Source organism: Myxocyprinus asiaticus, chromosome 20 (genome assembly GCF_019703515.2).
Source record: "Myxocyprinus asiaticus isolate MX2 ecotype Aquarium Trade chromosome 20, UBuf_Myxa_2, whole genome shotgun sequence".
NCBI classification, from domain to species: Eukaryota; Metazoa; Chordata; class Actinopteri; order Cypriniformes; family Catostomidae; genus Myxocyprinus; species Myxocyprinus asiaticus.
Window position 1 is genome coordinate 5,959,890 of NC_059363.1, and position 13,797 is coordinate 5,973,686.

Sequence of the window (13,797 nt, forward strand, 5' to 3'; positions counted from 1 at the left end):
TGTGTCGGAGCTCGCAACGCAGCAGCCATACTCGGCGCCATCTTGAGTTTCCTAGGCACATTGGCACTTAATTTAAAATTTGGCAGTGATTTATTACAGAACTTGACATGATACTAAGGGTAACTTGAAAAGTTGATATGATACTGCATCCAAAATAATGTGATTTTGTATTACACTTTATTTGCAGTGGCACCGAGCATAGATGCAGAGCAGAAGAATCTTTCTGCATTCTGTAGTGACATGTTGGATGAGTACCTGGCCAGTGAGGGCAAGCTGATTGATGAACGAGCTGCCAACTTGTCCCAGACTGTCACCACACCTGTAGCATACCAGCTACCCACTAAGAGCACTAGCTATGTCCGTACCCTGGATAGTGTACTTAAGAAACAAGTCCCTCCCTCTTCATCCTCCACATCTAAACTGTCTCCAGTATCTGATAAAGTAAAGCCAACATCCAAGCTCAAAGCCCAGGCTAAAAAATCTAAGAGTTCTGGTACAGGAAATCAAACTCTTAGTACAACAAAACCAGTCAGCAGTGCTGACAAACCTGCTATGAGTGTGAAAAAGCAGCTACAAAGCAAGAGATCCATAAATATGGTGAAATTAAAGAGTTTGAGTGCTGAAAGGTGTGTTGCACAAATGACTGCAATCGTAACTTCTGATGAGACTTCCATGGTTGAGGTCTCTGGCATCACAGCAGCAAGCTCCTCAGGTGAACCCAGTCCAGGCTTGCCCAAGACTCTGGTAAAGCTGATGGATGTGGAAGATGGAGCAGTATGGGAAGGCAAGCACTGGACTTTTATCACAGAAGAGAGAGCGGCCATCGCATTAGCCACTCTTGTCACTGCTGAGGTAGAAGTCAAACTGAAGCCCATTTTGATTTGTAGTTTGTGAGAACTAATTTTGGGATTTTTAAGTGATTGCCATCAACAACAGAATTGAAATATGAGATAATGTTCTTAAAGACACCACTCGAATCTTGAGTAAATCATTATTTCTTGTTACACTTTCCTTTATAACGCTGTCTTTTTCTCATTATTTTAAGGGTGTAACGAAAGGAAACCCTGATGCCATCAGAATTATAAAACGACGTGCACCACCTTGCCTCAATGTCTTCTGCAGGCTTGGCTGTGTCTGTGCCAGTCTGGTTCACATAAGGCGCCATCATCATTGCGGCAAACCACAATGTATGTTGGGCTGTAGCTGTCTGCGATGCAAAGTTATTGCATTAAAGACCCCCAAACAGGAAGAAATTTCAACAGAGGAGCCTGAAATTCAGGGAGGATCAGATGATAAGGATAAGTGGAAGAAAAATATAAAGAGAAAAACATATGGTGAGTGTATTCAAAGGCCTCATACCTTCATACCAGGCGTGATGTACTTATTGCATCAGCTGTTCCATTATTATAACAGTTGACAAGTATTTTAATTATACTGTGATATTCCACATCATCTGAAGTTCTGACAGATCCTGAGGCAGCACCTGAGCCCACAAAGCGTGTGAAGACATTATGGGATAATAAAAGCAAAGATTCTGATTCAGAAGTTCTTTTCTCCCCTCCTCCTCCGAGATCCCCTTCTCCTGTACTCTTGTCTCGAGAGCTGCAACACGATCTCGAAAGCTTTTTGAGTCCCTTAAAACAGAAAAGGGTAAGATATCCAGACCCATGGTTTTTAAACACTTAGAAACCATATCAGCATTGTCAGGCATTTTTGATAAGGTGTTTAACTATGCTTTTTTTATGTGGAATTGTCATTTTCATTTGCAGAATTTTGTAAATTTATTGCCTTGTACACTTTGAAATCTTAAAAATGTCCTACTCTGCATTCAGGTGGGAGAAGGAAATCTGAATATGACAAAGGACCTTATGTACACCAGTCCAACTTGTGCTCGTGTGCGACCGTTTCTTTGGAGGTGTGAGGGTAAACAAAAAACGGTAAGACACTTACATGAGTATGATGGCATATTTTCTGGTAAAGACAGTGTGAAAATACTACTAAAATGCTTTTTTGGCAGGTTGACCAACACTACATCTCACAGGTCTCTACACCAAGTAAGTTTTGCACTTACTGAAAATAATTTCATAGCTAGTGTAATTATGGTTTATGCCAAACAGCAAAGTGTCATGATTGGAGGGCTTTTAAATGTCTTCAAAATCTGGTCCTTCAACACCATTGAAGTCCACTTTGTCTTTTTTTAAATCTTCCTTCTAGATATTGAGGAGGGTGAGCTTGTACCTCTTAATTTGTCTGGCCCTTCCAAGCAGCTTGAGATCGTATCCAAGTGCATTTGGGCCAGTAAAGACAGCAGAAATTATGTTATGCGGATAGTATGTGAGCATATGGCTCAGGATAATTTAAAGCACCCTTTCTGGATTGGCAAATACTATATCCAGCCAATCTCCAAGACCTTAGAAGAGGAGGGTTCTGCCTACATATACAAAGTAAACATCTCTCAACCTGTGGAGAAGAAAAAGCAAGATGAGAAAGTTGCACAAAATAAAGCAGAGTTGAAAAAGCCTGTTGAGAAGAATGAGGTGAAAGGTCTGCCCTTCCTGTCCAGGTGTTCTCCTGCAGGCTTGCTCAAAGCCAAGACAAAAGCACCTGATGCCCCAGGCCAAATTATGGTATGTATGCATTACCCATTCAGAAGTAATTAGGAATACACAATATCAGAAAGTAAAATGTATCATATTTATTGTCTTCATGCACTTTCCTGATCTTCTGTTTGCAAGATTCATCAGTGCAAATAATTCAAAAGGGGAAAAAAAATGCAATAGATCTCTGAAATGACTTTCCTCTTTGGCTGACATCACTAAAGGCACTTGGGTGGGGGTGGGGGGCGGGGAATTGTGTTTTCTTACAACCAAATAGCTATTTAGAAATAGAATTAAGAATTTAACACTGGTAAATGCTACAGCAATAATAGCAAGCAGCAATGGATTCAAAAAAGAAGTGTTAAGCCCCTTTCACACCACCAACTACATTATGCTTGGTGTCGCTAGTCTCTGTACTATGAAGTCGTCAGACTGCTGTCGCTGTTAACGTTATTGGTGGACTGCACAACTGGCCATAGCCTTAAAAAAAAAAATCTGATCACAGATGAGATGTACTGCTGGTAAAACTAAGATATCATGATAAGTTGAGAAAAAGTAATCAGTTCTATTGCCCCTAAAACTGAACATTCTGCACGGGAGAGTGTTTTTATATAACCTGCAGCAGTGCACAATGCATCATATCATTAACAAGACAAACACTCTATCAATATATGAAACAAACTCACTCAGAATTCTGACAGTTTTCCACGCATCATTTTTATTAGCCTATATCCATGTAGACTACGTGGTTACGGACAATATATAGAACAGCGAATTCGCTCGCAGAAACTTTTAACTTCTCTGTCTTGCCTACATTGCCTACATCTGTCTCATCTCACTCTCACAGCAGACAGGTGATGTGAGCTCCACTGCCTTCTGTCTCATTGATTGCCATTCCCGAATGTCAATCGCTATTTGCATAGTTAAACATTTGTCGACTTTGTGACGCTTCCCATGCCCATATCTTTTTGCCAACAGTCTCTGTCACTCGTGTCACCAGAGGTTGCTGTGCTTTCATTGGAAATGAATGGGATCGTGTTGCTTTGTCGCTCCGTGTCCCTGGTGGTGTGAACGGGGCTTTAGCACTGGGATATATATGCAGTGTATTTAGAAAGTATTCAGTAGGGATGTGCCGATCATGATTTTTCATGGCCGATTATTTATTTATTTATTTACAAGCAAATGGGCTGATTCCGATACCGATTGCCGATTTTTATTTATTTATTTTTCTTCTCTTCAAGCAACAGACAAGAAAGAATGAAGAGTTCATCAAAAAGATGTTTATTTGCTCTTTTATAGGCCGAACTGGCCTTAAATGAAAAAATATCTGTAGCTATGTGAAATTAGAGTCAACAACTGCATATTAAGCACTAGTGGTGCACCGATCAGGAAATTTGAGGCCGATATGATCAGATTTTTTTTAAAGTGCCCTTTGCCACACTTTTGCTAGTTATATGCTGCAGTTACAGTGGTGTGAAAAAGTGTTTGCCCCCTTCCTGATTTCTTATTTTTTTGGATGTTTGTCACACTTAAATGTTTCAGATCATCAGACAAGTTTAAATATTAGTCAAAGATAACACAAGTAAACACAAAATGCAGTTTTTAAATGAAGGTTGTTATTATTAAGGGAAAACAAAATCCAAACCTACATGGCCCTGTGTGAAAAAGTGATTGCCCCCTAAACCTAATAACTGGTTGGGCCACCCTTAGCAGCAACAACTGCAATCAAGCGTTTGCGATTAACTTGCAATGAGTCTTTTACAGCACTGTGGAGGAATTTTGGCCCACTCATCTATGCAGAATTGTTGTAATTCAGCCACATTGGAGGGTTTTCGAGCATGAACTGCCTTTTTAAGGTCATGCCACAGCATCTCAATAGGATTCAGGTCAGGACTTTGACTAGGCCACTCCAAAGTCTACATTTTGTTTTTCTTCAGCCATTCAGAGGTGGACTTGCTGGTGTGTTTTGGATCATTGTCCTGCTGTAGAACCCAAGTTCGCTTCAGCTTGAGGTCACGAACAGATGGCCGGACATTCTCCTTCAGGATTTTTTGGTAGACAGCAGAATTCATGGTTCCATTTATCACAGCAAGTCTTCCAGATCCTGAAGCAGCAAAACAGCCCCAGACCATCACACTACCACCACCATATTTTACTGTTGGTATGATGTTCTTTTTCTGAAATGCGGTGTTACTTTTACGCCAGATGTAATGGGACACACACACCTTCCAAAAAGTTCAACTTTTGTCTCGTCAGTCCACAGAGTATTTTCCCAAAAGTATTGGGGATCATCAAGATGTTTTCTGTCAAAAATGAGACGAGCCTTAATGTTCTTTTTGCTCAGCAGTGGTTTTCGTCTTGGAACTCTGCCATGCAGGCCATTTTTGCCCAGTCTCTTTCTTATGGTGGAGTCATGAACACTGATCTTAACTGAGGCAAGTGAGGCCTGCAGTTCTTTGGATGTTGTTGTGGGGTCTTTTGTGACCTCTTGGATGAGTCGTCGCTGTGCTCTTGGGGTAATTTTGGTCGGCCGGCCACTCCTGGGAAGGTTCACCACTGTTCCATGTTTTCGCCATTTGTGGATAATGGCTCTCACTGTGGTTCTCTGGAGTCCCAAAGCTTTAGAAATGGCTTTATAACCTTTTCCAGAATGATAGATCTCAATTACTTTCTTTCTCATTTGTTCCTGAATTTCTTTGGATCTCGGCATGATGTCTAGCTTTTGAAGATCTTTTGGTCTACTTCACTTTGTCAGGCAGGTCCTATTTAAGTGATTTCTTGATTGAGAACAGGTGTGGCAGTAATCAGGCCTGGGTGTGGCTAGAGAAATTGAACTCGGGTGTGATAAACCACAGTTAAGTTATGTTTTAACAGGTGGGGCAAACACTTTTTCACACAGGGCCATGTAGGTTTGGATTTTGTTTTCCCTTAATAATAACAACCTTCATTTAAAAACTTCATTTTGTGTTTACTTGTGTTATCTTTGACTAATATTTAAACTTGTTTGATGATCTGAAACATTTAAGTGTGACAAACATGCAAAAAAATAAGAAAACAGGAAGGGGGCAAACACTTTTTCACACCACTGTATGTTTATGCCCCACACAGTAAAATTACAGTAACACTTTACAAAAAGGTTCAATTTGTTAATATTGTTTAACAACATTACTGTAGTTAACATGAACTAATGAACTTAATGTTAGTTACAACATATACTAATACATTTTTAAAATCAAAAGTTGTATCAGTAACATTAATGCATTATGAACTAACAATGAACAATTGTATTTTTATTAACTAATATTGATTAATAAATGCTGTAAAAATATATTGTTCATTGTTTGTTCATGACACCTAATGCATTAATGTTAAAGAAATGAAACCTTTTTATTAAGTGTTACCAAAACTACATTAAAATTACATTAATTGTAAATCGCTAACATTTCTTTGTATTGAAAACAGTTATTAATCGTTCTGTTGTCACTATCAAAATGTCATTGTGATATACTGGCAACCAGTAAAAACCATGAGAGCATCACACACTACAGAAATACATTCAAAAATAAGAAAAATATATTCATTACAAGCTCTAAAATTGCTCCAGAGAGAAATAATCAGTATTTATGATTTGTTTACTGTCTTTGGCGTTTTGCTGTAAAACAAATCACTAATTAGGCAAATGCGTGAATTGCTTTATTGAAGGTTAAACAGTTATATCTGTTATTAGTGGTATTGTGACTAATATTAATCTGATTTTAAATTGGGATCCTCACAGAATAGCACTGAGATGAGTGACAGATGAAAGATTGAGAGCATCTGGACAGCACGTTTAATTGACAAAGCGCTCGTTAAAGAGAGTAAAGCTAAAAGTGCTCATGATCGCTCAAACAGTCTCTATCGCTCCACACGATGTCTGATTGTCACGACTCATGTATTTTGCATGTTTATTTGTTTAATTCGTTTTTATACCCGTTAGCCGCCTCTTTATCCTCTTCCTGCTCACTGTGCAACGAGTCAAAATTACAACCATAATGACTCTAGAAAATGGGCAGCTTAATATTCATACACATGTAGTTCTTACACATTTTTAAAAACAAACCGGCATATTCATCTGAATTGCATCATGTCTGAAAGTTTAAATTCATGAATGCTTAGAATTGCCAACAACTCACCCTCCAGATGCCATTCTGTCATGCATCAAGTGTTGAGAAAGCACTCATTCATTAGAGGAGCAGTGTATGTGTGATTCCCTGCGTGCAGCAAAAAAGATCGGCCCTAAATCTAGGCGCGATCACAGATTTATTCGGTGCACCCCTAGTATTGAGACCCCCTTCATTTTTTTTTCACATGTTATGTTGCCTTATGCTAAAATGCTTTATATTCTTTTATTTTTTCACATCTACACCATATCCTATAATGTCAAAGCAAAAAACAGATTTTTGATAACTTTGTAAGTTTATTAAAAAGAAAAAAACTGAAATCTCACATTGACATAAGTATTCAGACCCTTAACTCAGTACTTGGTTGAATCACCTTTGGCAGCGATTACAGCCTCAAGTCTTTTTAAGTATGATTCAAGAAGCTTTGCACACTGGGATTTGGGGATATTCTGCTATTCTCTGCAGATCATCTCAATCTCTGTCAGGTTGGATGGGGACCATCAGTGGACAGTCGTTTTCAGGTCTCTCCAGAGATGTTTGATTGGGTTCAAGTCCGGGCTCTGGCTGGGCCACTCAAGGACATTCACATACAGTAGTTGTCCCTAAGCCACTCTTGCGTTGTCTTGGCTGTGTGCTTAGGGTCATTGTCCTGTTGGAAGGTGAACCTTCGGCCAAGTCTGAGGTCCTGAGCGCTCTGGACCAAGTTTTCATTAAGGATATCTCTGTATTTTGCTGCGTTCAGCTTTCCTTCAACCCTAACCAGTCCCTGCAGCTAAAAAACACCCCCACAGCATGATGCTACCACCCCCATGCTTTACCGTTGGGATGGTATTGCGCAGGTGATGAGTGGTGCCTGGTTTCCTCCAGACATTATGCTTGGAATTGAGGCCAAACAGTTCAATCTTCATTTAATCAGACCAGAGAATCTTGTTTCTCACAGTCTGAGAGTCCTTTAGGTGCTTTTTTGCAAATTCCAGGTGGGCTTTCTTGTGTCTTGCACTGAGGAGAGGCTTCCGTCTGGCCACTCTGCCGGAAAGCCCAGATCGGTGGAGTGTTGCAGTGATGGTTGTCCTTCTGCAAGTTTCTCCCATCTCCACACATGATCTCTTTAGCTTAACCAGAGAGACCATCGGGGTCTTGGTCACCTCTCTTACCAAGGCCCTTCTCCCCTGATTGCTCAGTTTGGCCAGGCGGCCAGCTCTAGGAAGAGTCCTAGTTGTTCCAAACTTCTTCCATTTAAGAATTATGGAGGCCACTGTGCTCTTGCTCTCAGCCAAAAATGTTTGTAGCCTTCTCCAGATCTGTGCCTCGACACAATCCAGTCTCTGAGCTCTGCAGTCCGTTCCTTTTGACCTCATGGCTTGGTTTTTGCTCTGATATGCGTTTTCAGCTGTGAGACCTTATAAAGACAGGTGTGTGTCTTTCCAAATCGTGTCATATCAATTGAATTTGCCACAGGTGGACTTCAATCAGAGTGTAGAAACATCTCAAAGATGATCCATAGAAATGGGATGCACCCGAGTTAAATTTCAAGTGTCATAGCAAAGGGTCTGAATACTTATGCCAATGTGATATTTCAGTTTTATCTTTTTAATAAATTTGCAAAGTTATCAAAAATCTGGGTTTTGCTTTGTCATTATGGGGTATGGCATGTAGATTGAAGTGAAAAAAATACAATAATTTAAAACATTTTAGCATAAGGCTGCAACATAAAGTGTGGAAAAAATGAAGGGGTTTGAATACTTTCTGAATGCATTGTATATAGATGCCGGTCCTAGACTTGGTTCTCTTTGTATTTTACATACTAATAACTTTTAATATAAATTTTTTTTAACAATCAATTGTTTTTGCAGGTCAATGGAAAGCCATACCCACAAGCCAAGCTAGAGCTTGGTCAGATGGGGGCTTTGCACCCTGCCAATAGACTGGCAGCTTACATCACAGGGAGAATATGTCCAGTCAGTCAGTCTGGATCTGAAATAGTAACCACAGCGACCACTACAAAGACCTCTACCACATCAGTTCCGGTCACTAGTGTGGTCACAGTTACCGGCACATTATCTTCTACAACCGCATCATCTGTCGAGCCTGTAGGTAAGTCAAGGACAGAAATTGTGTGCTGATCACAGTACACAGAATAGTATCTTTTCCACTTAATCCAATTTTGTATACATCCAGATGGAGCATACAAACCTTTTGCCCAAATGGGTATTGACCAATACAGTAGATGCCCAGAGTGTATACTGAGCAGTGCAGAACACTATAGTAGATTGCATTACTTGTTAATCGGCAGACTTAACCAGCTCCTTAATTTGTTTTTGTACAGTGACCAAGCCCCCAGTGGGAAAGGTCTTCACCCAGTTTGTGATCAACAACATCAACTCTCAAAATGTGCCCAGCAATAGCACTCCTCATATACAGCCTTCTGCTTCAAATATTGTCATCCCTTCCAATCTGTTGATGGTTGGCAGAGAGGCTGGAGCTTCAGGGGTGGCTCTTCCTCCTCCAAAAGCAGACTTGGCTGTTCAAGTGTTTGAACCGTCAAACACCACCAGTTTTCCCACTGAATCAAATGTCCAATCCCCTGCCATCACCAACCTCACTAAATCGCTCAGCCTGCCTCTGGGTAAGCCTGGCTTCCTTGGTTTGACATCCTGTGTCTGTGCTTCCCTTGTGCCATGTTCTGGGAGAACGCAACATACTTGGCTTCATGGGCCTGTTCTTGTGATGTAGAGAATGTTGTCGCTTCAGTATATCCTGATATGTATCTTAGGCCCTGTCCCAAATGGTACACATGATGTGGACTTGCGGACTTGTGATTGCCGTCGCGTGCAGGTGTGTGTCAAGTCCACGAGACCGTAGGGTGTTGCAAAGTCATATAAGATTTTCTGAAGGGTGCTCACGAGCACTCCTTTTGCAACTGTTATGTGCCCCTGATGTGCCCATCAGCATTGATGCAAGCTCAACGTTACTTGGTATAAGTGTGTATTTTGTATTTATTGGATTTCGCACTCCGTTTTCTCTGAATCTGAGTATAGTTGAACCAAACTTGTCTGTCACACAGGCAAATCATTGTGATAGAGACCCAATTTCAGTCAGTTTCAATTTGGACAAAAAGTGTATTTAATGTTTTTTTGTTTTACCTTGCACAGCAAAATATGAGCAGACTTGCTATTGTGAATGTAATGTGTCACCATCAACATTCTTTTTTTTAATTGTGAACCCAGAGTGGGCTAGTTTAAAGCTCTGTTTCTGCTAGATTTGTGTGCTTCACAATGTCTTTGAATGATTTTACTAAAATAAGTCAGTTGTTTAAGTTGGCCTATTGAATCCTTTCACTGTTGCCAGGTGGGTCAAGTTTAACCCCTACAACCGTCTCTTCCTCTGGATCTGCCACTTCTGGGAAAAAGACTGTTTTGATCACAGTTATGTCCCGTAATGCAGGGCTCCCCAACAATGGTCCGCAGCCTCCAAGGCCCATCACTCAGTTTCGCCCCCAACAGACACCGGGCCAAAAGATGCTGCTTCAGGTTGTGAAGACAACAGATGGCAAAACATTGTACCGTGATGCCAGTGGTCAACTCGTTCAATTGGTGCCTTTAAGTCTGATCAAAGCCATCAAGCCCAGCCTCCTTTCTCAAAGCCCAAGTAAGTACTTCTAGAATACAAAATAAATTGATTCAGGAAAGCATCAAATATAGCTGCTAAGAGTTATAAAGAGGCCAAGCATCCTTGTTACTAAGCTGAGTGTGTCAGGGGTGTTGGGCATGACATATGATTGGAGTCCCATTTCAAATCGTAACGTTGCTTGAGTGTTTAAATCATGCACGAAAAATCCCACACCTGAGTAGGGCAAAATAACACCAAGTGCTTAAGTTTTTGTTTCATGTCCGAATTAGCTCTGAGTGCCTCCTTAAAAACGGAAGGGAGTGTGTGCAGTTTCGGGCTCACCTGCAGCTCTGTGAGTGCTATCTTTCCCTGGGTGATGTCGGCGTAAATGATTAATCATACACTATATTGCCAAAAGTATTCGCTCACCCATCCAAATAATTGAATTCAGGTGTTCCAATCACTTCCATGGCCACAGGTGTATAAAATGAAGCACCTCGGCATGCAGACTGCTTCTACAAACATTTGTGAAAGAATGGGCCGCTCTCAGGAGCTCAGTGAATTCCAGCGTGGTACTGTGATAGGATGCCACTTGTGCAACAAGTCCAGTCGTGAAATTTCCTCGTTACTAAATATTCCACAGTCAACTGTCAGTGGTATTATAACAAAGTGGAAGCGATTGGGAATGACAGCAACTCAGCCACGAAGTGGTAGGCCACATAAAATGACAGAGCGGGGTCAGCAGATGCTGAGGCGCATAGTGCACAGAGGTCGGCAACTTTCTGCAGAGTCAATCGCTACAGACCTCCAAAGTTCATCTGGCCTTCAGATTAGCTCAAGAACAGTGCGTAGAGAGCTTCATGGAATGGGTTTCCATGGCCGAGCAGCTGCATCCAAGCCATACATCACCAAGTGCAATGCAAAGCGTCGGATGCAGTGGTGTAAAGCACGCCGCCACTGGACACTAGAGCAGTGGAGATGCGTTCTCTGGAGTGACGAATCACGCTTCTCCATCTGGGAATCTGATGGATGAGTCTGGGTTTGGCGGTTGCCAGGAGAACGGTACTTGTCTGACTGCATTGTGCCAGCTGTGAAGTTTGGTGGAGGGGGGATTATGGTGTGGGGTTGTTTTTCAGGAGCTGGGCTTGGCCCCTTAGTTCCAGTGAAAGGAACTCTGAATGCTTCAGCATACCAAGAGATTTTGGACAATTCCATGCTCCCAACTTTGTGGGAACAGTTTGAGGATGGCCCCTTCCTGTTCCAACATGACTGCACACCAGTGCTCAAAGCAAGGTCCATAAAGACACGGATGAGCGAGTTTGGTGTGGAAGAACTTGACTGGCCTGCACAGAGTCCTGACCTCAACCCGATAGAGCACCTTTGGGATGAATTAGAGCGAAGACTGCGAGCCAGGCCTTCTCGTCCAACAGCAGTGTCTGACCTCACAAACCTTGTGGAAAGCCTTCCCAGAAGAGTTGAAGCTGTTATAGCTGCAAAGGGTGGGTCGACGTCATATTAAACCCTATGGATTAAGAATGGGATGTCACTTAAGTTCATATGCATCTAAAGGCAGATGAGCGAATACTTTTGGCAATATAGTGTATATCAATGTATTACTAGTAGGGATGTGCGAGACTAGTCGACTAAACGGTTCTGATGCTGCTAGTCGACACTGGAATTACTAGTCGGTTAATATTTCCTCCCATTAAACTGATAATAATTTTTACACATTTACGTTTGGCTTTATATTTTTACAGAGGCTGCACTTAAATTACTGTCATATTAATGTTACATATTTTAAATAGAATTAATAATACAAATATTATTTAAAAAAGAGGATATCTGGAGCAGATACAGAGTTTAATTTCACCTCAGGCTGCGTGTGCGTCTTCCCTCTCTCACTCGCGGTGCGTGCAGGAAAATGTCCCTTCGCTAGACAAGCGAACTCAGCAAAGTAGTTATGAAATCACTTCGGTGGTGCGGGAATCGGCTTTCCAAATATTTGAAAGTCCCTAAGGATGTTTTCACATTTGAGTCTTCTTTACATCTGTGCATGCTTGTACGTTATTTTTCCACTGAGCGGGCTTTTTCAAGTGCAGGACAGGCGCCTCAGGTGAGTCAAGTCCCGTCTTTCACTGGACCATGTCGACGTGTTAATTTTACTCATCAAAAAATGTATGCTTTTGAGTAAGTAGCCTAGAAAATAACAGTTTTAGACTAGGTATGCAATTGTTTTTAATCTGCTGATTAAGAAGGCTATTTTCAATGAGGTGCCGACTGCTTAACATGTTAAACTATCTTTTATTCTGTGTGCACATCATGTTTAGAATACATTAGGTTTATTGTAGGCTACATCACCGGCCTATTTTTTCTATCCTATAGCTACTTTTTTTTTTTATTTTTTTTTTTTTTACATCGTAACTGTTATTGGTTATCGTTCTTTACCGAACAGCTGTCATATTTGATCAATGGCTAATGCACGACTGCACGTCCTGAAATACGCGCATTTTTTTCTCTCTCATAGATGTGGCTTAGTCTACCTGTTAATTATTTTCAAAAATGTCCTGACTGTTTTAATATGTTAAGTAACTTTTACTTTGTGATTTCCGTTTAGAACAGACTTTTAGGGTTGTTCCATTGATCCTGCACTATTCATTAAATTCTTTTCAATAAATATGTCTATTAAATATTCGCTAATGTTGATTCAGTGAATGCATGTCATGTACTATATTTAATGTACAATGATCATAATTCAAGCAGAGCACGTCGAAGATAAATGCCACTTTTCAGTGGAATTTAGCATCGGATTTGGAATAGATTAAGTATTTTAAATGGGTCGCATAAAAATTATTTTATTTTTTTACTGTTTTCTGAAGGTTGGTTTCTCTTTAGACTAGTCGGTTACAAAACTTCCATTTAAACAACAGTCAAATTAGTCGTAGCGCACATCCCTAATTATCAGTATACACGGGCGGTTCTAGACCATTTTGACTGGGGGGGCCAAGGTGCGGGTGGGTGTGCTTCTAGGGGGGCAACTTTATTATACCTAAAATGTCCCCTGTACACATATAAAACATAATTTGGTTTATTATGTTTATTTGGGCTTAAGTGGGGTGGTTTATAAGGTTCTGATTTTATGTTTTTAAGTGTGTTCATAATAAATTTGCCATTGCAGGTGTGGCCCTGTATAATGCTAGCTGCTGTTTTCTCATACCCATTTCTTTACATCTGTTTCTGTGTGTTTCATCAGAGTTGCTTCATTGTTTGTTTTGCGAAACTTTTGTTGCACTACATTTGTCTTGTTTCTGCATTGTACAGTGGAAAACACTAAATTAAAGACAGTGGAAAAAAATACTTCATTATAAATAACATAAGTGTGTACTGTATGATGTTCCAGAAATGAAAACCTGACAGATACACATACAAAATAT

General features: G+C 40.6%; 1 protein-coding gene across 4 annotated transcripts in view; it reads left to right on the forward strand.

Moving 5' to 3' along the window:
* The window catches only part of LOC127410850 (MAX gene-associated protein-like), a 40,394-nt gene that overhangs the window by 18,392 nt on the left and 8,205 nt on the right, over positions 1-13,797 (forward strand). For 3 of the 4 annotated variants that reach the window (XM_051646056.1, XM_051646057.1, XM_051646055.1), the window contains 9 exons: positions 188-852; positions 1,046-1,334; positions 1,460-1,650; positions 1,833-1,937; positions 2,018-2,054; positions 2,215-2,627; positions 8,611-8,851; positions 9,084-9,383; positions 10,106-10,405. In XM_051646056.1, coding sequence (XP_051502016.1) covers positions 188-852; positions 1,046-1,334; positions 1,460-1,650; positions 1,833-1,937; positions 2,018-2,054; positions 2,215-2,627; positions 8,611-8,851; positions 9,084-9,383; positions 10,106-10,405 — 2,541 coding nt within the window. The remainder of the gene's footprint in view (positions 1-187; positions 853-1,045; positions 1,335-1,459; positions 1,651-1,832; positions 1,938-2,017; positions 2,055-2,214; positions 2,628-8,610; positions 8,852-9,083; positions 9,384-10,105; positions 10,406-13,797) is intronic. The other variant, XM_051646059.1, reaches the window with a different exon arrangement.